Source organism: Typha latifolia, chromosome 2 (assembly GCF_019914945.1).
Source record: "Typha latifolia isolate L0001 chromosome 2, TyphaL0001v2, whole genome shotgun sequence".
Taxonomy (NCBI): domain Eukaryota; kingdom Viridiplantae; phylum Streptophyta; class Magnoliopsida; order Poales; family Typhaceae; genus Typha; species Typha latifolia.
In genome coordinates, this window is record NC_133087.1 from 3093504 (window position 1) to 3117579 (window position 24076).

At 37.9% G+C, this 24076-nt stretch overlaps 4 protein-coding genes across 9 annotated transcripts; 2 read left to right on the forward strand and 2 right to left on the reverse strand.

Moving 5' to 3' along the window:
* Positions 1-748: 748 nt before the first annotated feature.
* Positions 749-5280, reverse strand: LOC140781509 (uncharacterized). 4 transcript variants are annotated; one of them, XM_073127508.1, is made up of 9 exons: positions 5022-5280; positions 4819-4865; positions 4219-4388; positions 3558-3744; positions 3147-3449; positions 2966-3046; positions 1990-2490; positions 1346-1797; positions 749-1182 (listed from the first exon to the last, which is right to left on the reverse strand). In XM_073127508.1, the coding sequence occupies exons 1-8, from the start codon at positions 5179-5181 to the stop codon at positions 1348-1350; spliced, it is 1899 nt and encodes a 632-aa protein (XP_072983609.1). In that variant the 5' UTR covers positions 5182-5280; the 3' UTR covers positions 749-1182; positions 1346-1347. The 4 variants fall into 4 exon arrangements, with proteins under 4 accessions (XP_072983609.1, XP_072983611.1, XP_072983608.1 ...); XM_073127510.1 differs by having other exon boundaries at positions 3147-3443; positions 5022-5243; XM_073127507.1 differs by having other exon boundaries at positions 749-1797.
* Positions 5281-9825: 4545 nt separating this feature from the next.
* Positions 9826-13140, forward strand: LOC140782890 (G-type lectin S-receptor-like serine/threonine-protein kinase SD2-5). The gene is made up of 2 exons (XM_073129743.1): positions 9826-10154; positions 10301-13140. The coding sequence occupies exon 2, from the start codon at positions 10444-10446 to the stop codon at positions 12910-12912; it is 2469 nt and encodes an 822-aa protein (XP_072985844.1). The 5' UTR covers positions 9826-10154; positions 10301-10443; the 3' UTR covers positions 12913-13140.
* A 2805-nt stretch (positions 13141-15945) lies between these two features.
* On the forward strand, positions 15946-20938 carry LOC140781767 (protein WVD2-like 5). 3 transcript variants are annotated; one of them, XM_073127958.1, is made up of 9 exons: positions 15946-16207; positions 16630-16902; positions 17152-17460; positions 17563-17624; positions 17851-17928; positions 18033-18114; positions 18201-18272; positions 18363-18473; positions 20313-20938. In XM_073127958.1, exons 2-9 carry the CDS (start codon positions 16714-16716, stop codon positions 20688-20690), a joined length of 1281 nt encoding a protein of 426 aa, XP_072984059.1. In that variant the 5' UTR covers positions 15946-16207; positions 16630-16713; the 3' UTR covers positions 20691-20938. The 3 variants fall into 3 exon arrangements, with proteins under 3 accessions (XP_072984059.1, XP_072984061.1, XP_072984060.1); XM_073127960.1 differs by having other exon boundaries at positions 17152-17421; XM_073127959.1 differs by having other exon boundaries at positions 16037-16404.
* Positions 20939-21124: 186 nt separating this feature from the next.
* LOC140781769 (uncharacterized) lies at positions 21125-22800 on the reverse strand. The gene is made up of 3 exons (XM_073127961.1): positions 21889-22800; positions 21626-21798; positions 21125-21515 (listed from the first exon to the last, which is right to left on the reverse strand). Exons 1-3 carry the CDS (start codon positions 22393-22395, stop codon positions 21365-21367), a joined length of 831 nt encoding a protein of 276 aa, XP_072984062.1. The 5' UTR covers positions 22396-22800; the 3' UTR covers positions 21125-21364.
* Between the last annotated feature and the right edge of the window lie 1276 nt (positions 22801-24076).

The window sequence follows — 24076 nt, forward strand, 5'->3', positions numbered from 1 at the left end:
AAAAATCCTTGCCAAATAAGATAAAGATATCTTTATCCCAGATTTTATTGCGGATAAGAAACTTAAAAGATATCTCTACCCATGTATCCCAACTTTTAAAATTGCCTACCTCTACTAAAAAAACTAAATTACCAAATTATAATGTGATTATGATATTTATAGTGACTATATATATATATATATATAATATATTCAAATATATTATCGAGTTATAATATAATTATAATACAATATATTATAACATGTTTTGTACTGGAATTGTTTTGGTATGGAACGTCAGATACTAATTGTGAAATCTATATTATGTAAAATATTTTTAGTTCAGAAATTTGAAAGCAATTATGATATAAAAATATAATAGTTATAAAATAAAATTAACACTCATATTTTAAATCAATTTTCTATCTTTCTCAAAAAAATTATAAAAAGTAATAAATATTAACTTACATGAAATTAGAAAAATGGTAATAATATTAATTTTATCATTTTTCACTTACCCAGCTATCACATCAAATGCCATCTTATTTCATACTTTTTATCAAACACTTATCATTTTTTTTTTACAATCAAACACCTCATAAAAAAATAAAAGTAGAAATTTCATTTATCTCGAGATAAATCTTTATTTTATTTCAATCCAAGTTTTTTTTAATAAAAACACGATAGAGGTGAGTGAAAACATTGTACTGTATAATTTGAGCGTACAGAAAGGCAAAAAAAAAAATGCAAACAATGGATCAACAAATACTGGAAAAAAAAAAGAATCACCAATTTTTCTTCCTTCGGATATTTGGTACATCAGGAGGAACGTGCTCCTGAAGTTTGAAGATATCCTTACAGATTATTAATATCTAAAGTGAGTTCATGGTAAGATCACCACTACAACAACAATAACCGAGCATTCTTGAAACAACTATCCATCAGGAAATTTTTCACAAGATATCCAATAGCAGAAGCATTCTCGTACTCCAGATATGATGTTTTATCTCCTCACGAGATCCCAGCAGAATATGCTCACAAGATCCCAGCAGAACTGGAATGTTTTATCTCCTCCAGAATGATTTGCATGCATATCAGGATCACCGTCATCGGCAAAAATGCATTAACTAAAAGATTCCTCCTGCTGCCTGTGCAATGAATCCTGATATGATGTGTATCGCAACGAAGGCCAATCGCAGCATCCTATGATGAAGGGGATATTGTCACCATCACATATTTCACAGCGGGAAGACAACAAAGGGGCACAAAGACAGAAAAAGTGAGCATATTTGAACTTCCAGTTGACATCTCGCAAGTACCCAACTCCTAGTTAGCAAGGTAAGCATTTAGGCAGAAGGTATGGTACCTTCAATAGCAAGTAGCATCATGGCCAACTAAGCTGAAAGATAAGCTGCGCTTCTCATCAGATCCAAACTTGAATTTTGGGGTTGTCATGTCAGTAATCAAAGAATTGCTAACAGAACCAAATGAGAAAACAAGCCGACTGCCAGATCTAGATGAGCCAAAATTGAATGTCGGAATATCTTCATCACTGCTGCTGGCCATATTATTTGCTGCTGGTTGTGAAATGATGGTAGGAGTTGGTGGTTCAGTAAGGGCATTTGAGGCCACAGGAATAGGAAATGTGAAGCTGAAACTGCTGGTAATTATCTCAGAGGGCTTTGAACTTGATATGGAAGTCGAGACTAATTTACAACCAGAATGAGGAAAAGAATTGGATAAGTGAGACACCTCGGACCCAGTTTTACTGTTGTCTAACCCCAGTGTTGTTTCCTTACTGGAACTGCTTACCCAACCCTGCAAAGGAAATTATGTGCCTTTAGCAAGTGTGTATCTTCTAAATTTGATGCCTGTCACATATATGATCACTGTCCAATGAAACATGCACATCCACAAATAGAATATCTTTTCATCCTAAGCAAGAAGAGTTTGTAACAGTTTGTAACTAGATTAAAAATGGTTGAGAAGTGATAATCAGAAAATTGATACCTTCTTTGCATCAGCACTCTCCTGGTAACCAGTATCTTTCACAGGTAAATCGATTGGTTTGTTATCAGTAGAAGATGTAACACCAAGTAATTTGTCCTGGCTATCCATCATCAAAGTAACAGAAGCAGCCTTCACACTTGCTACATCTTTCTTCCACTCTAGCGATTCTCCCACAGGGGATGGAAGAGCTCTTTCAAGGTGCTTGAGTATTTTTTTAGCTGTTTCACTAGACTGTGGATGAACAGATGAATAACCAACAGCATATCTGGACACTTCCTTCTCTGATTCAATAGATTGGGGTTTTAATGAGATATGTTCTGATTTATCTTTTTGAAGGGTTTCCTGAGAGGTGGATAAGAATCCTTCCCATGCATCTGAACTCTCTTTTGCCAGAGAGGAAGAACCAGTGATATCATATGAATGAGCTCCTCCAGAAGCAGTTGAATGGATTCTATGGATAGGACCAACCGATGTGAACTCATAGTCCAACGTTTTCTTCCTCTGCGCCAAACAAAGATGACACAGGAATTAGGTATATGAGTAAATAAAACGAAAATGTATGAAGAAAGGGCAGTAAATTACAAAATAGACAGTAGCAGCACAATGGCATTTTTCATTAAAAGGCCCTTGGATAAGCAATTTTACTCTCTCATGATGCTTGTCCCTCACCTCAAAAAACCACCATTATGCGCCCACTCACCCACCCCCACTAGAGCATAGTGTTTTCCCCCTATCTTCTTGCATTTATTCATCTTCATAAATAATCCCATTATACTGTAAGGATTCTGCATAAAGCAGTAACATAACCATAAAAGAAGACTTCTCTAACTGTTCGATAAGCTAAGGATAATTGAAAGATGCATTTTGAAAGGAATTAGAAGAACCAAATGCTTTTCTCAAATATGTCAATAGTTAATGTTTTGTCATCTTCCAACAAACATTGGAATTTACTGGAAAAGGTAAGCTGAGCGGGTACCTTATTAGCACTTGGAAGAGGTGTTAGCTGTTGTTTCTGCCCAGCCAACAAGTCAGCCTGACTATTACTACTCCCTCGAAACTGTAAGCATTGTAAAATAGAAAAAGAAAAGAACTACAAATTTTAAAAGGTAAACCTTTAGGATTGCACGAGATTTAAAAAGTGTGAAAGAAACACAAACCTTTGAAGTAGATCTTGAAAAAATTGCACCAGAGTAAGGAGCCCTGGGGGGACTGTAAAGCTCAAGCCTTCCTCTTTTAGACTGAGGCACATGGCTTTTATTACTCTGGACAACTGCGCCTGGCCAGCATATGGGCGACTTTGTAGCTGATGAAAAGAATAATTTTGATGCAGAACTATCAGTATCAACCGGACTTTCTAACACCTTAAAGTTTCCACCTTGAGAACCATAGTCATATGCCGAAGTTTGAGCTCTCATATAAGCTTTTGCAATTTCAACTGGTGAAGAGCCAACATTCTGTGCCTATTACATGTCAATATATCAGCAAGACATAAAATATCATCACTGCATATATATGTAAAAAGGATAAGCCGCGCATCAAGTGGATTCTCCAAGAGTGTGGATACTTACAGAGTCACAAGTCATCCAAGCTTTTGGACGGTCTGACTTCCCAGCATATTTTGTCAAAGCCATCGGACCTTCAGAAACCAATGCGTTGTCTATTGCTTTCACAGCGAACTCTCCAGCACATCTATCCTCATTATAAAGATCAGGGGTCCTTGACCGTAAAAGCTCTAACATATGCTCTGCTTCATCTCTGTAGGCAAGCAAAGTGTTTAAAATTATGAATACATGAATAAAGTATTGTAACTTCACAACTCTCAAGAGTAACCATGTAACAATTTCTTGTTAGTTGATAGTTCTGCAGTACAAGGAGCCAAGGACTCGATGCCAGCATGGTTCTTTAATTTTAACTTGCAAAAAAGAAAAGTGAAGCTCCTATTATTTCTTTGATGAGGCTCCTTGATAAATGGATACTCAGGTAAAGTATTCTCTTCATTTAGGTAATACCAAATAATTAAATAGTCACTTCATCAGGAAAACAAGGACTCCTAGAGTGACCAATCGGTTCCGTTCTACTGAAGATCAAACTACACTTTCGTCACCACATCTTGGCCGCAGCAAGTACCAGAGTTCTTCATTCTCCCACATAGAAGCCCACAGACCCACACGGCCACACACATGCACACAGGTAGAGAGAAGACACGAGTACTGAACAACACCAACTTGCCTAGAAAACAATCTCTGCTTCAAGTACTGCTCCATTTCAGCAAGCCCTGTGCAATGATTTGCATCCTTCGGATTGCCTTCGACGAGCTGAGCACCTTTGCAACCAGCAGATGGTGAGCCTACTTCAGCAGAAGCATTTGGTTCTTTTGATTCTATAAATTTATTCTGCAACTGTATAGGAAAAATTATTACACAAAACTTTGTTAATTTTACAAAAGACTAAATTTCTTGTAAATGACATCTAATGTGAAACAGAAATCTAGAGTTATGCAATTAGGGGAAGGAAGTACCTACATTGGCATAATATGGACAACAAAAAAGATAAGCACGGGCCCTAATTTTCCTCTAAATGAAATTGCAACTTATCAATACTATAGACCAGAGAATAGGAAACTAACTTAGAAACGTAAGTTGGAAACGAAGAGGTATTAAAATACCATTTATTGCCAACTTGTATGACCAAAATCAAGCAAAAGTGGTGAAGGGAATGAAGAAAAATAAACCCAATCCGTCTAAGCTGTCATATAATCTATATTGAGAATAAACATGCTAATAATGACGAGGTATATGCGAAAGATGTAGGAAAACATAAAATCCTTACATTGGACTTCACTATAGAAACTCCTAGACGCTCATCTTGCCTGGTTTCTGTAACGAAAAATGCAGAGAAAGTCGTGATTAGAACTTGGATCATAGGAAAACAAACAAAAAAAAGCACCTTTCTTGGATTGAATCCATCATCAAAGCGGACGTCAAGATGCCATCTTTCATAACACTATTATGCGAGGAAATAGAGGAGCGTACCGAGGAGAGGGGTTTGATAGGGTTCAGTAAGAAGCTTGGAGAGCCATCTACGCGGCGTTCCACTGTATGGCGCAGGCCGCGCCGACCGACGCAACGATCGCCTCTCCGGCCCACCAGCGCCGCCGCGCTGTCCTCCTCCTCCTCCCCCCCTCTCCTCCATTGCGGCGCCGCTCCCGAGCAATGGAGGAAAGAACGAGCTGACGAGGCTAAAGATTTATCGATACTTTTTGGGCCAAATTCTTAACCCACATCAAAGCCCAAAACCAAGCCCAAGGAAACAATATATTTCGAAAATGTTATATTTTACACCCTTCTTTGTATTTAATATGATCTACACCCCCGTATTTTATTTTAGAGCTCCTCCCTTGCCAAGCTGGGTACAATTAATATTAAAAGGAGTTTTTTCTTTGATAGTTATGATTTTTGGAGTCCACGAAGTATAGATTGTAGGATTACATAGATCAATAAGATTATTATTATTTTTTTGTGTGGAAATTTAGAATATAAACAATTATAAAAAATGTAACGTGCGTGCAATTTGGGCAGCTAATATAGAACGATATATCAAAACTTTATTTGGAATAATATTACTTTTAAATATATTTTTTAACAAGGAAAAATACATGTTGAGGAGGGGCATGAACGTCAACTCCACTAGGATCATTCTACGATACAATAATTCTTCTTTTCTTAATTTTACTCCTTTATTTTCCTCTCCTTTTGACAATCGTGTGCACGAAGTTTGTTTACATTCCACTATACCAGCTCCAATCCCTAACAAGCAAACGAGGAAATATTCTTTCTCCTATGCACATGAGCATTCTTTAATTAATAGTTTGTATGTATAAGAACTTTATCTTCTTTCTGGAGGATATAATTTAAGTGACCTAACCTTATACTCCTCTAGTAATTAATTTGGGATTGCTCAAAACGTCTGCCAAGAAGAAGACCACGTTAATTGTTTGGAATAATATAACATCAACTCCTGCCACCTCACATCAATTATTACTTCTTGGAATCTCTCAAGGCAAACTCTGGCGTACCATTGGAGAAGATACTAATAAGATATTAGTAGTAGTCACTGCGTCCTTTTAATAGATGTTTAGGATCGTCTCTTCCTTCTCATTGTATTAGGCTATACGGCCATGAAATAAATAAATTAGGGTGAATTATAAATCACTCCACATGTCATATAATTGGTAATAGTAGTTGTTGTGTTTCTCTATGCTTGCCTTCACCTCTCCCTCTCTAGAATTTTTAAGGTTTATAATATTATGTTATGTACAAGAGAATTTCAACCAAAAAAAAAGAAGATAAAATGTATGAGACATAATAAATAAATTTAGTATAAAATAACTATAGGGATTAAAATGATATAAATAAAAGTTTACCGGGTGGTTTGATTTTAAGCATAACCATAGGGAAATAATTTATAATTCATCCTAAAAGATCATTCATATATACACTGGAACTTATTTTCTCTATAAATATGTCAAATATTTGTTCAATTAATTTATCATTAGATACCTAATATTTTTTTATATAAATTTATTCACGATGATCACTACGTTTTAAATATTTACAATTTCAAGCATAATTTTTTATATAAACTTATTTAAAATAATTATTACGTTTTTAAAAATAATAAAATATAAATAAACTAAAATATAGAATTAAAAAACATAAACAAGAAGATTGATATGAAACCGGACTATATAGTTAAGAGATGCAGTGCAAACAAGAGAATAGAGTCCTACCTTTCATACATACACATATATATATATATATATATATATTAAAATATTTTATTATTATAATTTTTATTTATAAGTTTAAATTGATAGGGTAAGACCAAAAAAGTCTTTCATAATTGATAGGATATTTAATTAATTAAATTGAGCATTTTTTGTGAGACTCAGACTATTCATTAATACGGTCCACGTGCTACGCGAGTTGTCCGTAGCGAGGCCTGACGTTACCCATTTGGAGGAGTTTGGCGTCACGAGTAAATAGCTTTGATGTTTTAGTATTCGTTTTGGTTGGTTCGTCATAAAAAAGCTACTTATAAATTATTATTACTATTATTTTATGAATAACAATTAAAATAGCTCACTCTGTCTGAATTCTAAAAGTACCTATAGTTAATTTAATATTTATGCACGATTCAAACTGCTTAAATGTTTCATCCCAACCTCAAAGCCTTGTTCTTAATTTGATACGACAGCTGCGAAGGGTTACCTGGATATAGAGTATAGACTCATTTGTTGTTGTTATTATTATTATTATTATTATTTTACATTAATACTAGACTTACTCTCCTTGGGATGTGTTTGGTAAATAAGAAGTAGAAAAACGAAAGTATTCAGAGTTTCCATTGAAGTAACTTATAATATTTAGTAAAAATTAATAATTATAATAATTATATAGTATATACAAAGATGAAAAGTGTCTTAACTAATTATTATTGTAAAGTTGGTAGTTACCTACTTTACTAAAGAGGTCGATTTTTAATTTTAAATAATTATTATGAAAAAATTTGTTTGGTAATTTGATGATTTAGCTCAGTTTATTTGATGATTTGACAGTGCGATAGTTTTCTTAGGCAAGATAATTTAATATATTAGCTAAAATTTTGTAAAGTCTAAGTATATCTGTATAAAGAGAGTCGATCTAAAATGAAAATAAAAATGAGCAAACAGTGTCACTCTCTATTTTTTTTGTAGTAAAACATGAAATGAAAGAAAATTCTATTTTTCTTATTTTTGGCCTAATATAATTTCTCTTCGACGTTAAATTACTCAATTTTGCATATCATAACTTTATTATCAGTAATCTATTTTGGACATATAATATACTATTATAAAAATAAAAAAATATAATAATATTAATTGAATCTCAAATAAGGAAGTTATAAGTAAAGAGATTAAAAAAAAATTGTAACGTCGTAACTGTGTGTTTAGTTATCCATTTTAGTCGTATTATATCATTGTGAAGATATAAAACATATTTACAAATTAAAATTACATAGTCATCCTCCATGACCAACTGCGCTTAGAATCGCAAAAGAAAAAAACCTTAACTCTTTCACATTCTACTTTTTATTTTATTTTTCAGTTTTTTCTAATAAAATGTTCAATCGTTTAGCATTTTTTAAAACATAAAATGCTAAATAGTTAGTGTTTTATAAATCTAAAAAAATGCTAAAATTATCGGTGTTTTAAGTAAAACCACCGGGACAAAAACCAAATTTAATATTAAATTTGAAGTAAAGTCTATGAGACTAGTTTGATTAAAAAAGAAAGAAAGAAAAAAAAACTCTCCAAAGTAGTGACAGCAGCTAGCATCTCCTCTCTTCTGCTTCTTGAAAGCTGGAGAATGGAGATAGATGATAATAAGTGGGAAGGCAATAGAGATTAGAGGCAATGCCTTTGGTCTCAGGTAAAGACGACGGTTGTCTCGCAAGTTGCAAGGCCTACTAGGAACTGGACTGGAAGTGAGAGGCTACTTGTAAGGTGCTATCTTATTTTCGCTGCAGAGAGAGGTCTACAACTACAAGTGGCTCTGCCGCTTTTACTACGTCGTACGTCCTCCCACCTACCCCTCTCTCTCTCTGTCTCTCTCTCTCCCTCATCATTGATGCTAACGTCTCATATCCGGAGGACGGACAGTATCTGACCCGGAAACTTTTACTGTTTTACAGTATCATAAGAACTAATTACACCACTTTTACGTAACAATTTTTGTCACGCATAAACTTTTAGAAATTATTGGAAATATCTCAAACATTATTTCTATTAAGTTTTTGTTGCATTGTCTCATATAAAATAAAGTGAAATTTCATTGTACTGTAATATTGGATAACTTTAAACTATTTTAAATAATTTATATAAGAGTAAAATAATCTTCTTTTTTAAAAGAGCGTAATAATTTTAGTGGAAGTTATAATACTTTAAAAGTTTCCGGTGACAGCAATGTAAAACTCTCTATTATATATGAGTTTAATTAATATTATAGGTTTCTTGCATGTAGTAAATATTGATTATTTTTTATTTATATTTGTAGTTGGTGGGGTTGAATTGGTAGTTGTTTAATCTACACATACACAGAGAGTAGGCATCTTCTTGTAAGGAGCAATTAAAGTCTAGTTGATTAATTGCTACATAGAAGACTACGGAGTATGGAGGGCTAAGCTGATTAACTACCCACTTAGGTAACAACCTACAAAATTAATCATTTCAGTAACGAGGGAGGAGGTGGTGAATTAAAAAGAATTAAGAATTCTAATCGTCTCTCTCGGATGGCCCACGATAGGTTGCTTGTCGGTCTCTGACTCGATTGATTCTTCGAATGCGAAAACCTACGTGGGAGTCTTTGCGTGGTGAATAAGGAGAAGAAAGGGAGACGAAGCAGGTAGCTTTTTTCTTTTTCTTCGCCTGCTATAGTTTTGATATTTGCAAATTACACCTTTCTTTTTTCTTGTATAATTAAGCAAAAAGAAAAAAGAACATCATCAGAAAAAAAAAGTTCAGATAATTAATTAATTAATTATAAATTTTCTTTCAACCCAATGCAAGGTGTCGTAGGCAAAACTTTCCTCGTGGAATTGGATAGAGTAGAAAGGTGGGCGGGGGGTGGGGGGGGGAGGGAGAAAAGGCCATTTGACTCTCTCTCTCTCTCTGTCCGTCGCTTGCGTGATTGCGTCAAAATCTGCAGTCTAGATCTCAAGGGAAGTCACAGCACGACAGGCAGCCTACAGTAAGGGGAGGGCGATTAATGTACGCACATGCAATTTCCGCAGCTCCCCGACTCATCCTCTGCCACCACTCTCTCTCCCATCTCCCCACCCAGCTCAGCCGTCGTCGAATTAATCGAACTACTCCCAGCCTCAAATTAAGAAAAGGAGTTTAAATAAAAATTTATCCGGACCCACTTGCCTCGTATCTCACAGCTTCTATCCCTCGTTCTTCCAATCTAGTCACCTCAACCTCAACCTCTCTCTTTCTCTCTCTCTCTCCCTCTTGTGGCGAATCCTCATTAATTCTCACCTAATCCCAGAAAGTCGAGTCCTGGAATTTAACTGGGTTGAGCTGCTTGCTGCTGCGGATTCCTGGAGTAGTCGCAGTAACGCTGGAAGTGAGCCCGTCCCCTTCTTCTTCAGTTCTTCTTCTTCTTGCTTATTTTTACTTAGAGATCCCGGATCTCGTATGAACAGAGTCGGCTCTTGAGGATATTAATAGATATTAAAATTCTATACAACTTTTTGGTGTTTGTGGTTGCAGGTAGATTTGTTGGCGGCGGGTTATGTAATATGTTACCTTGGCGGCGCCTTCGGAAGCTACGATTTTGAGGATAGATTTGTTCGTGTAGCTTACTGCGAGCTTCTCCTTTGGTTTGTGATCTCATTATACTCAGTGGATTGGATATGGGATTCGGATTTTTTATCATCTTGTACTCTGCCATCGCCCTCCTAGCCAAGTTGTGCGGCGGTAGCATTCAGAGGTCGGAGATATCCCCAGGATTCCAAGGTTCGCAAATGGATTGGATCGACAATGGCGGCGTCTTTCTGCTATCAAACAGCTCCAATTTCGGATTTGGCTTCATATCTTATAACTCGACGGACTCCACCTCCTTCCTTCTCGCTGTGAAGCACCTCGGCAGCGCCACCGTCGTGTGGGGCGCCAACCAAGGCTGGCCGGTGACCCACTCTGATATGTTTGCCTTCGGCAAGGACGGGAACGCCGACCTGAAATCCAACGGGAACCTGATCTGGTCTACCAACACTTCCGGCCAAGGGGCCGCTGCTATGAAGCTCGAGGACTCGGGCAATCTTGTGATCCTCGGAACCGATCCGTCCTCGCCGCCTCTGTGGCAGAGCTTTAGCTTTCCGACTGATACCCTTCTCACCGGCCAGAGTTTTGTCGATGGGATGGTTCTTGTGAGTAAGCCCAACAGTAACCAGAATTTGACCTTTCGTCTCCAGATTGAATCGGGCGATATGATGCTGTATGCCGGCTTCCGATCGCCACAGCCTTACTGGTCTCTGCAGGAGGATAAGAGGAAAATAGTTGACCAGATTGGAGGTGACATGCATTCTGCGACGCTTGTTTCCAACTCTTGGAACTTCTACGATCGAAAAGGGTCTGTCCTTTGGCAACTCGTTGTCGCAGCAGGCCAGAGCAATGCTAATGGTACATGGGCTGCTGTTCTGGGCGAGGATGGAGTTATTTCCTTCTACAGCCTCCCAAATGGAGGATCGAGCAGTCCTTCCACCACCAAGATACCGGCGGATTCATGCGATACGCCGGAGCCCTGCAGTCCTTACTTCATCTGTTCCAGCGGACCCCGGTGCCAGTGTCCTACAGTCCTTAGTTCATATGCAAACTGTAATCCCCACATTGGATCTCCTTGTGACTCAAACGCCGCAGTGCAATTGGTCCAATTTGATGATGGGGTTGGATATTTTGCTACCAATTTCATCGCACCTAGCGCCAAAACGAATCTAACAGGATGCAAGGCCGCATGCATAGGTAACTGCTCGTGCCTTGCCTTGTTCTACGATAGAAGCTCTGGCAGTTGTTTTTTGTTTGATCAGATAGGAAGCTTGCAACAGTTGGCCAGCGGCAGTGCCACCTACTCATCTTACATCAAGGTTGCAAGCGATGGCGGCCGAGGCTTAGGTCCTGGGCAAGGTGGGAATAGTGGCAGCGGTGGCAACCACTCTATAATCATTATAATCATCTGTCTCGTAACAGCAGCTGTAATAGCAGCTCTCATTTATATTGCAATTCGACTTCATCGTAGGAAGAGGTTACCAGAGCCATCTCAAGCGGGGTCATCAGAAGAAGACAATTTTTTGGAGAGTATATCTGGGATGCCGATTCGTTTCAGTTACAGGGAACTTCAAGTTGCTACAGATAACTTCACCGTTAAGCTTGGTCAAGGGGGATTTGGATCAGTCTATCTGGGAAAGCTTCCAGACGGAAATCGAATTGCTGTGAAGAAATTGGAGGGCATAGGCCAAGGAAAGAAAGAATTCCGTGCTGAAGTGACTATAATAGGCAGCATCCACCACATCCATTTGGTCAAACTTCGAGGTTTCTGTGCAGAGGGAACACACAGGCTTCTTGCATATGAGTATATGGCAAAAGGATCGCTTGATAAATGGATCTTTCGAAACCATGATGATAGCTTTCAGCTGGATTGGAATAAGAGGTTTAATATTGCTTTGGGAACGGCAAAAGGGCTAGCTTATCTCCATGAGGACTGTGATTCGAAGATCATTCACTGTGACATTAAGCCTGAAAATGTTCTCCTTGATGACCATTTTCTGGCGAGAGTTTCAGATTTTGGGCTCGCGAAACTGATGACTAGAGAACAGAGTCATGTATTTACGACACTTCGAGGCACAAGGGGGTACCTTGCTCCAGAATGGATCATGAATTATGCGATTTCAGAAAAGAGTGACGTGTACAGCTATGGTATGGTCTTGCTTGAGATACTTGGGGGGAGGAAGAATTTTGATCCCGCAGAGAGCTCTGAGAAGGCCCACTTTCCTTCGTACGCATTCAAGAAGATGGAGGAGGGAAAGCTGAAAGAAGTATTTGATGCTAGCCTTATGTATAACGACAAAGATGAGAGATTTGAGACTGCGATAAAAGTTGCTTTGTGGTGCATTCAGGAGGACATATCCTTAAGGCCATCTATGTCGAAAGTTGTTCAGATGCTTGAAGGCCTGTCAGATGTGCCCCAACCCCCAACTTCCTCACAGATGGGATTCAGATTGTATGCTAACGTCTTCAAGTCTATCAGTGAAGAGGGCACCTCTTCAGGACAGTCGGACTGCAACAGCGAGGCATTTCTTTCAGCTGTACGCCTATCTGGCCCAAGGTGATTATAGTCTACTTAGTGAGTTACTTGGACAGGTGGGGGGGGATTCTCTTTAGGGTTCTATCAGTTCTGTCATTTGTTCATACCATGTACAGATATCCAAGAAATAGAAAGACATGGTAGTCCAATTTAAGAGAAGTAGATTCTTAACAGAGATATTTTGTTGTTGCCCATTTGATTAAATTTTGAGCCTTTTTTTGAAAAAAAAAAAAATTGAGTTGATTTTTCACAAGTTATTGGGAGTTTCTTCTCTGCAACCTTTTGTCTGTCCGGCCATTCTCCACCAGCATCATATTTTCAATATGTTATCCTAACTATTACTTCAGCTAGCATACCTTTATTTAGGCTTAGCTGTCTAGACTTGATAATGTGTTAATCTAATTGTAGATTTAGCTTTAATGGTCACATATATGGTATTTAATGCCAATGTTCGTTTAAATTTTTCGCCAACTTTGGCTCTTTAAAATGTATGATCATGTCTTAACATGTTGAATTCCAATGTTCGTTTAGATTCTCTGTTCATAGATGCTGTGCTCTTCAGTTGTTCATTGTACATAGATCTCTTTATTTACTATTTATATTGGGAGCGAGGGGTTTAATTGTTGTATCGGAAGGTAAATAACTACAGGAGTTCTAAACAGAAGGCTAATTGCATTCTACCTAGTTGTTCTTATTCAGACTAGCAAAATAAAATTAGGCGACGCTTTTTATCTTGTGTCTTCAACTTCCTAAATCAAATATTTTCTTTTTTTTATTAAGGAGCTTTATAATCAAGTTGAAGTTGACAAGGATTTTAGAAGTATCAGCATTGAGGAATCTTTTATTTGCTAGATTCTGTGTGTTACTGGAGCATATAATTTAGTTCATAAAGCAGTACTTATTAATAAAAACTCTCATTCCGGAGTCATTCTGAGATTGTTCACATACTATTTAGGAAAGAATTAGAAATTGAGCTTGATCATTACATCCCCTGTGTCCTGCAGGACCTTCACTCCTATGCAAGTCCAAGTACTGAGTTTCTTCCTATTTTCCTCTTCCTCCTTTTTATACCTTTTAGATACTCCATCTTAATTTTGGGGGAGACAAATAAGGACTAGAGTGACAGAACTTTATTGTATGGTGTAGGAAAAAAGAAGAATGTTTCGAAGTTTGCCTGCACTGATATCTAATTGTTTATCTCTACTAATTCTGCTACAAAAAAACGAAGTACATTAGGCCAAAATTGACTATCAGCAATAGCTAACTGTGTTTTAGAACAATGAGATGTGATTTGTTTGGAAACTTTCCTGCCTGTTATTATTTTTAACAGGGTTTTCTTAAATAATCCTGTGGTTTAGCTTATTAGGCTTTGAAAGCTGCGTAATTAATGATCTCATTTTGTTTTTTATTATTTTTGTTTCGAATCTTGCACTTAAGAGGCAACAGTTTACCTTTGGTCAGAGGAGAAATCATCTAACACTTGCATTGCATCATTAGATTTCTTATATAATAACTAACCTTTTCACGAAATGATCCTCCACACCCAGAAAACTCTTAGCCGCCGTCCTTCATTCCGCTGCCCCCCACCATGGTCGCTAGCTTCGGCGAGCGACGCGGGCGGTGGAAGAGGCGACCCTTCTCTCTTCACTCTTTCCTACTTGTCCTCTCTCGGGAGGCCTAAAATTTTGATCTCATGTCCTTCGAAGTTCACTCGTCCAACTTCGATGTTCTCTAGATGTTGGATTTTGCTCTTTGCTTTAGCGAAGTTGTTCTCAGACCATCGAAGTTCTATCTGTGAGTTATGTTTGGTTTTCTCGTTTGCTCTTCTCTTTCCTTGTTGCTTAACTGATCGAGTGATAGGCTGTGGATGCAGCGACTTCGTCAACAATCTTCTTGTCAATTGGTTCTTGCCTTCGTGCCATGGTCATCATCTCTGCCTAGAGCTTGAGCTTGATATGAAACTATTTCGCCATCAAAGATTTTCTATTAGGCTTTTTTTTTTTTTCTGCTCTCCTAGACCCTTTCATTCTTAGCAATGTTTTGCCAGATGTTTCTTAGATCGTTCTCTTTGAGCTTAATACGTACGTGTGCTTCAATTTGGTTGGAAGAGCTGGGGTTTGTAAAAGGGCTTTAATCCCCATCTCCCCTTCTATTTTCAATGTGAATTAACCTCTGTATTTTGTGTCTAGAGTTAATAAAATACTAGCCTACGTAAAAACTTCTAAGGAAAAATAATCAAGCCGTTTCCTAGAAAATTGCATCTTACTGGTCAAATACTAATTTTTAAAATCTCTGGTGAATTCTATTTGTCATTCAAAGTAACCGTTAGTCTGATTTCTGAAACGAATCTATGGGCTATCATTTGAAAATTCCTAAATTGTGTATAGGCCGCTCGCTGGGATGATCACGAATAGCTCTTGATGCCATGCATGCATGAATCATGATGCATCTCATGCTCTATCTCTTCAATTCTCTTCGGAGGTCATAGGCTGATAGGCGGAGAGCAATACTAAGGTCATTTAACTAATTACAAGTTTGATACGTAGAAAAAAAATGGATGAGATAGACGGACGATCATCAACAATACAAGAAAGAAATATATTAAAGAACTCACCGGCTCTACATAGAACCAAGAAAAAGCTACAGCGAGAATCACCGAGGCAAACACGGATTATTAAGATCGAGAGCCCACCAGCTACTCTAATAATAAAATAAAATAAAAATATATATGTATCATAGCATTACCCATAAAAAAATCCTACCGTCCTATTACATTTTCATCCTTATTGGAAAAAAAAAATGAAAGAAATACTACATTTTTTTTTTTACATCCTGATTTATAAATAAAAAAATTCCACTGATGTTGGTCTGCCATGAGAGAATAATATACCCGCTGTAATGGCCACTAAAACACTAACAACATGTACTATTGCATCACATCATTGGTGCATATTATCAAGTTTTAGATATTTTAAATGATAAATTTTTTTAATAAATTTATTTAGGAGTGTAATTTAGTACTTGGTCATATAACTCACAAGTTCACGGTAGAGACGTTAATCTAGCCAAACTGCAATTAGACATGAGCTCATAATTGCAAATCCGGTAAAATTAAATAAGAAGAGCGAACCAACCCCTCTTCCCTTTTTGGTCGGTAGCTTCATTCTCTTCCCCCCTCTTCCTCTCTCTCTCTCCCTCTCTCCCCCCCCTCTTCCTCTCTCTCTCTTTCACCCCCTTACGTCCTTCTCCCTTGCCAATCCCAGTACGGTATTAGTGTTCGAGATCTGCTCCCATGGCTTCCTGAAATCTAGCTCTTTGAGGTAAGATCTCACGAAATCCGAAGCTTATGTAGGAAATCGCATTTCTTTCTTCTTTAACAAAATCCGGTGCTTGCGATGGAGTAAACCTTGTAGATCCGTAGGCGTTTGATTTGTTGGGGGCCGTCCCCGCTTCGATTCCTCCCTTCCTCCCATTAGAATCTGCCAGTGAGATCTTTGTGCAGTAGATCTCAATCAAGGTACATTGGCTCTGAACTCGTCAGATCCGAGCCGATCCGATCTTGCTTTGTTTGGCCAATATAATTCCACTCGTGATTACAGTCTTTTGGGATCTGGTTCTTCGTTCACCTTATTTCTATGTCTCTCGCTGGTTATTAGAATTGGATGGAGAAATTGGAACTTACTTCTTTATATGTGTGAGGATTTTATGGTACAATTTTGAAACATGCTGTCATTTTTTGTAGTTCTTGTCAAGAACGGAAAGAAAGAAGTCATTTTTCAGCTGGGAAGTAGAAGTGTTCCTGCAAGTTATTGAGTCAAGAGAGTAGATGGATGCTGGCAGTGTTACAGCGAGCACAGTAAGCGCTATGAATCTTGAGAACGGGGTCCATGAGCAATCTCCATCATCCGGGGTTGAGACAATTATAGCCCCACATGAAGTCGAAGCCATTAACTCCTCAGATGTTAGAGGAGAAACTATCTCAGATGTGGAAAGCAGGAGACCGCGTGCTCCTAAGGTGACACACATTTTTTTTTCAATATATGAACTAGTCAATTTGAATTGTGATATTACTACATTACCTGTCCAACAATAGTTTTTCCAAGTTTCAATTATCCTTGGACCTTTATAAACTATTTACTTTAATTATCGTGATATTTTTATACAGAATTTGAACAGTGGTGTTCAATAATTTCTTAGGTCTTAAAATTATGCCGCGTAATCTGAATATGCTAAACCTATGCCTCTTGGTATGTACTTCATCCAGGAAAGCCAAACCAATCACTCTAAGCCTGTTAAAGGTCAAGCAAAGTGCCGGACTATTTCATCTGGGGGTGAAAATCCATCAAAGCCAAAAACTTGCGTTGCAACTTCAGTAAAAAAGAATTACAATGGAAGCCAAATAGAAAAAGGTTCTTCTGTTTCAAATGGTTCGCTTACATCAGCTTCTCGCCCTAAGCAGCCTCTTGCAAGGGTGACCAATTTGGATCCAGACAACGGGAGACGCACTAGTGATGGTATGGATGCTGTTGGGGATGTAAGTCCAACTTCTAGCACTTCCCCTCTTGAGTCCCAGGTGAAATTATCTGCATAATAGTTGTTACTTTGAATGGAATCATTTTCAACTTCAATTTGATCAGATTTCACATAGTCATCCTTTGGTATCTAATTTGGACAGCTAGCTGGAAAAGATGGAGATGGTGCATCTGCCACCGATACATCATTTCCTCAGGACTCAAAGTATGTTGTCCACCACATATGCATGCTCAATTCTGTCTTTATACACTTGAATAATTATTTCTCTTTCACGATACTATTCTTTCTGTACCGCTACTTTAAACTGCATGAGAGCTACTGTAAGTTTGTTTTAGTAGTAATTGGTAGTGTATTTATCTCTGGATTGTTGGCTAGTTGATATCAAATATATTAAGGTCTTATATTGTTATACTCTTATATCTAAATGTAGGGAGGAGGGGAAAAATCTGAAGCCTGTAAAGCAGCATGCATCCATCAAAGTTGAAGAAGATCCGCATTGTACGTCATTGTATCCTTTTGTGACTAGAAGCCCCTAGTCAAGCAATTAGATTGTTCTCCTTGCATTGGTCTCTTTCTCTTCATTGAGTAACTTGTCCTTAAGTGGTTCTAAAGTTCAAAACCTCAAAAACTGGGGACAATCCCGTCTTATGGCTTTACCTTTAAGTGTGATGAAAGGGCTGAGAAAAGAAAAGAGGCAAGTACCTTTTGTTTCCGTTTGGTTGCTCTTAAAATTGAAAAGAGTGTAAATGTGAAGTACCAAATATGTTCTTGTTTATTTAGTTCTACTCGAAGCTTGAAGAGAAGATTCACGCGAAAGAACTGGAAAAAAGTACATTGCAAGCAAAAACTAAGGTTGTTGCAGGCTTGCAGTTTATTGTCTCAAATATTCTCTCTGATTGATCACTTTTAGAACTCCATTGACGTTTCTTCATCATCATATAGGAGAGTCAAGAAGCTGAATTAAAGTTGCTTAGAAAGAAGTTGGCTTTCAAGGCAACACCCATGCCTAGTTTCTATCAGGAGCCTTCACCTCCCAAGGTTGAATTAAAGAAGGTACATACGTAATTGTGGTTACTGGTTCATAATATATTACATCTCCACTGCAATTGTTTGTGTTACATTATGACTCCTATGATGATCAACTGAAAGAAAGTCTTCCTAAATATGAAGTGATTCTGCGACCCTCAACGTCTGCATAATATCATTGTGTTACTTAATATTACCTAAAACGTCTAATTTCACATGTCATCCTATTCTTGTCCCCTCTGATTTTGTACAGAGAAGTTATGCATGATCTAGGGTGTAATGAACAATATTTGCCCCTTCACTTATTAAGGTATTATGCTATACTATTTATCACCAAGTTTGGCATAAATGCCTTTACTAGCTCTATTTCCAGCTTCCCTACTTACCTGTCTTTGGGTACTGGAAAGAAGGTATCCATCTTTAGATGTGTTCTCTTTGACATATATTTTAATTATCAAGAAAAAGAAAAAAATATAAATATTGTCAAATGTTTTCCTTAGGATGACTTAATTGAACTAGTAAAAGAACTTTGGAACAGAGAACTAGGAGCTTAAAATATTTCTGCACCCAAAGATGAAGAAGAAAACCTCCATAAAAGAGGCCGATATTAGAGAAAGAAGGGGAGATCCAATTAGACACCAGCCTTTTACAATCCTTAAGAGGAAACCAGCTGCTAGAAACTGGGTTTTGCATGATATATAGGATTCTGAATTAAATTTAGTTCTCTAGCTTTCGGTTAGAAATTCAAACATGGACTCTACCTAGGAGCCATTTCATTTCAATGCCACCCAATGAATAAAGTTCATGAGGTGTGAAATTAATTGGTGAAAGATGTTCTTTATTCAACCAAATAGTATGCCCTTCATTAATTTAATATATCAGCAGTTCTGTGAAACTATTGCCTACCATTTGAAAGTACTTCCTCTTTCTTATATAATCTAGCTCAAAATAATAGCTCAAAATAAGGTTGTCAGCTTGTCAATAGATCTCACGAAAGAAAACTGAATAATCTTTGTTCAAAGCTTTTTATGTAAACGGCAATATTCTTTTTTTTCTGGTGACAAGCATGGACATACTAAAGGTGATGATGAGACATTGGGCTTGATGCACTGAATAGAGATTGAATAGAGAAGGATCTATATAGCGGACCTCAAATTGTTTGGACTAAAGGCTTTATCTAATTGAAAGTCTTGCATAATTCACTTTTGATAATGACAATTAAAGACAAAATTTGTTAAATGATTAGTAAACCCTTACATAAAATATACCTTTGAAATCTTTAGAAATGAATATTGTGGGCATATTGGAAAATCATCAAAATTTTCAAAGCAAGGTTGATGTTGACACTTCACAGGGCATTTTCATAGCTCGTGGTACTAACTTGTGATATTGGGATTTGTTTACCTAACCCTCATAAAAAATATCTATTTGGATATCTGCCCAAATACTTATGGTAATCTTGAGCAACAATTTGAGATGCGAGAATTTTTTCAGTAAAACAAGTGATATAGTATTGTACTCATCTTTTTTGACTCATTGAAATGTACAAAGGATCAGTCCACTCAAGGAGATGTAGTAGCTGTATGGATGTACAACTGATGTCTACTATTCTGCATCTGCTGAGATGTAATTAAACTAGCAAACCTTCATCTTGTTTGTCAGATTGATACAGCTGTAACATGCATTCAACTGATTAAAGGTCGTTCTGTGAAAGGGCTACAGGATTTACGTCATCCGATTGCATCTTAAAAAACTAATCCATGATGACTTGGGATAGCAACCACATGTCTATCTGTATATTAAAAAATTCCATTTGATACCCCTGTTTAAAGCTGATAAATTAATTCTTAAATGTTGGCATGGCAGATTCCTCCAACAAGAGCAAAGTCACCAAAGCTTGGTCGTCAGAAAAGCTCATCATCAACAGATGTCGAAGGAACTAATAATCATACACATCGTCCAGCCCGCCTGAGTCTCGATGAAAAAGTTCCCCAAAATGGCCTAAAAAAAGACTCCATTGTTCACTCAAAGAAGCATCAGAGGAATTCTCTTCCCAAATTGCCATCAGAGAAGACAGATCTCGTTGATACCGCAGACAGTCCACATCCTGGCCAGCAGGTAGAAGATAACAAGTTAAGCATGGATTCTGTTCAAGAACCAATGCACTATGAAGCTGGTAATGATGAACCTGAAGTTGAAGAAGACAATCTCATGGACCAAGGACCTGCTAACCAGGTTGCTTGATACATGATATCCCAAATTGCCCTGGTAACGGAAGAGTGTTATTACGAGTTGGTATGTTTGTCCTTCTCTGTTTCTATAGTGAACCAGTTCCCAGTATCTTATATTGAACTTTGAACGTCTTCTGGCGTGAAGAGTTGGATTTACACCTAGGTTCCTCGCTCTACATTTTTGTTCATAGTCAGAGAAACAAAGGCTCGACATTTCCTTTGTCAGTTGATAGATAACAAGTCCAACATTCTGTTTCCTAATTTTTGAGTTATCCTTCCGATCATTATGGAGCCTGAGACTTGAACTTCCCCATCAAGATTTCTATCGTTTACCATGTTCTCTTAGAGACAGATGGTTTGGAATGCATAATCACTTCTGTTCTATGATCTTAAAAGGATTTTCTACCAGTAATTTCTCGCAGATTATCTGCATGGGGGGAGGTAAAATAAAATAAAAGAAATATCTAAGGCACTCCTTGATTATAATATATTACACCGGGTAAGGAGACAAGAAGATTAGCGCAACAAGACCACCCAGTTATTCAAAATTTACAGCCAGGTATCCTAAAACTACGCAAAATTTTACAGTCAGATACTGTTTTCAGGATACCGCTGGACTAGCTTGCCGCATCGGCCTTAATTTTACAGGGAGAGGAGAAATTTCTCTTCAGCTTTTAGAAAGAGAGTTCACGAAGCAGCTGCGATTGGAGAAGGAGTTGCTCCCGCTCCCTGGATCAATGGGCATTGCAATTGGAATTGCGTCTTCTCTTCAACTCCCACACTTTCTTCATCATCCTCAACATCCCACAGGAAACGGGCATAAGAAGCCATAACGTAGCTGCAATCATATAATAACGCCAGATGACAATCATATAATAACGCCAGATGATTATAATTCTTTTTTATTAAAAGAGTACGGAAATATTTATACGTACGTATAGAACCTACCAGTCGTCAGGTGCAGCTTGGACGGCTCGGTCGTAGTAGCTCTCGGCTCGATCCGCATCCTTGCTCGTCTGCCAAACGAGATCAGCATACAGAGCGAGGATCGATCCATCTCCTGGATTAGCCAGGATTGCTCTCTCACAGTACTCCAGTGCTCTCAACTCATCCCCTAGAACCTAAAATAATCGCCAAGGTACATATATATTATGTACATAGCTCAATGTTATTCATTGATTACTAAGTAGAAGATATCGAATTTTTGCTACCTCTTTCAAGAAGTTTGCATAATTTCCAAGGAGAAGGGAGTTGCTAGGATCCGCTTCGATCATCCGCCGATAATAGGCATCGGCAGCGCCGTTGTTCGGGTCGGAGAATCCGACACGGCCCGCATCTCCATCTCCCCCGCCTCCTCCGACGCGTTCCTCCGTCGCGACGCCGTTGGGGTTGCCTCCTTCGAGTCCCGAGCTCGAGAGTAGGCGACTTAGCGTCGGTTTGCCTTCGATCTCCTCCTCCTCCTCCTCCCCTTCTTCCTCCAACGTGATGGTAACAGGGAGAGGGTTCCTCTTCGGAAGAACCGGCGAGATGTCTGATAGATCGCTCTCAGAGAGCGCTCTGGTCAACACGCTCCTCCGCCCCGACGGGGAATTCGTCGACGTCGAGGAGAAGGAGATGGGAGAGGACAGGTGGGTCTTCGCGACCACCAGCTCTACCTCGAGCGGGGGAAGGACCCACGAGTTACCAAGCAGCGGAGACGAGGCGCTTCGGAGAAGCATCTCGTAAGACCAACGTAATCAAAGGAAAGCAAATCCTAATTAGATCAAGTAGTAGTAATAGTAGTAGAAATAGAACAATTCCAAGAAGAAGAAGAAAGAGGAGGATTTGTTATAATCATATACATATCCATCAACTATGCTTGTTATCTTGGAGAGAAATATCAACTCTAGATCGAGCTGGGGGTTCTTGTGATTTGGTAGCGGGGTTTGTAATCGCCCCCAATTCCAATCACGTTAGATATATAGCAGCGAGGGGGATGGGTCATGGGGGTTCATCGCAGCCGCTCCTCTCGGCCAATTGGGGATCCGATCCGATGAGACGAATTAGATTTCTCTCCAGCACGTGAACCACGTGATACCACGTGGTGATATTTTCCGAGACGATTTTTTTTCAATTTTTTTTATGTTTGTTTAGGTTTACCTGGTCGCCAGCTAGCAAGCCACTGGACGGACGATATTAACCGGGTCCCACTCTGAGAACGAGAGCTATTGGCATTGCTCACCTCCCATATTTCCCTTGATTTTTTTTTAAATTTATTTTTTATTTTACACCCTGTCTTTTATTTTATTTCTTATTACCATCTACCAATGCATCTATAACTTTACTTTCTTATAGCTGTTGGAAAACAACAACTTACTATAGACTATAATAAACACACAAAGCGAGGTGCAAAATGGGAAAACCAACTCTCCTTTGTTTTCTTTTTACCAGTACATCGGTGGCCCAATAAGATCTCACCTCCTTTTGGCAGTATTATCTTGGAAAATTCTTTCATTTATGGTCACCAGCTGAAGAAGACTAGAATACATAGATCAATAATTTGTACTTGTTCGAGATTTTTAGTGGATTACAACGACATGGAAAAAAAAATCTCATCAACTCAATGCTCATAAAAGAAATGCCACTCCGTTAATTGTACATACATCACATAGATTTAACCAATCACCGTATAGCTTTTACTTCTCTTATCTACCACGGCTCTCCTAATAATCCTAACAAATTACTATTTGTTAGATAACGAACTAATAATATATCTTACGGTTTTGGCTGCAGATGATCTGCTCACAGAGTCAGAGTAGAAAGGAAGGTAGTTGTTGATCCCTTGGCTACAAAATCCCACAACCATATCCTATGAAGCTTTCTCCTTTGGAGGCGAGAAAGATGATGCCCACCGCTCTAAAAGATAAGCCCTCTCGCTATTAGCAGTGTCCGAGTTTGCTTATGCTACCTCGAATAACAACAGTGCTCTTAGAATATTAGACAACAACATGTTAAACAAAGAAGAAATTTATTAATTAAAAAAAAAAGGGGTCCCTTTATTGTGCTATTGTTCACACTGTATCGTATAGATATTTTTACTTTTAATATTTTAAAATTAATTTTAATCAAACAATAATTTGACGGAATAGATAATAGTTCGTCATTTTGTTTCTATAGTTAATTTTACTCGTCTACATAGTAATTATCGATTGGAAAAAACTAATGTTAAGAGTATATTTTTAGATATTCAAAATAAAATATTAGAAGAGGAGATTGTCAATGATAGAATCTTTGCCACTAAAGTATGAGTTTAATCTCACTTCTGAGTGGCGTGAACTCTAGACACTCTATCTCACTGAGTGAAGGACACTATCAGCGGATTACTAAGTTTCGTAGCTCTACTTGGATAATACTCTTTTC

Coding starts and splice junctions, on each gene's coding strand:
- LOC140782890 (XM_073129743.1), top strand. CDS start 10,444: ATGGGATTCGGATTTTTTATCATCTTGTACTCTGCCATCGCCCTCCTA.
- LOC140781769 (XM_073127961.1), bottom strand. CDS start 22,395: ATGCTTCTCCGAAGCGCCTCGTCTCCGCTGCTTGGTAACTCGTGGGTC. Junction 21,799..21,888: donor ATGCAAACTTCTTGAAAGAG/GTAGCAAAAATT, acceptor CGATTATTTTAG/GTTCTAGGGGATGAGTTGAG. Junction 21,516..21,625: donor CAAGCTGCACCTGACGACTG/GTAGGTTCTATA, acceptor ATATGATTGCAG/CTACGTTATGGCTTCTTATG.
- LOC140781767 (XM_073127958.1), top strand. CDS start 16,714: ATGGATGCTGGCAGTGTTACAGCGAGCACAGTAAGCGCTATGAATCTT. Junction 17,625..17,850: donor TCATTTCCTCAGGACTCAAA/GTATGTTGTCCA, acceptor ATCTAAATGTAG/GGAGGAGGGGAAAAATCTGA. Junction 18,115..18,200: donor GGGCTGAGAAAAGAAAAGAG/GCAAGTACCTTT, acceptor TTGTTTATTTAG/TTCTACTCGAAGCTTGAAGA.
- LOC140781509 (XM_073127508.1), bottom strand. CDS start 5,181: ATGGAGGAGAGGGGGGGAGGAGGAGGAGGACAGCGCGGCGGCGCTGGT. Junction 2,491..2,965: donor CTCTTCCAAGTGCTAATAAG/GTACCCGCTCAG, acceptor TGTTTGGCGCAG/AGGAAGAAAACGTTGGACTA. Junction 1,798..1,989: donor AGAGTGCTGATGCAAAGAAG/GTATCAATTTTC, acceptor TTTCCTTTGCAG/GGTTGGGTAAGCAGTTCCAG.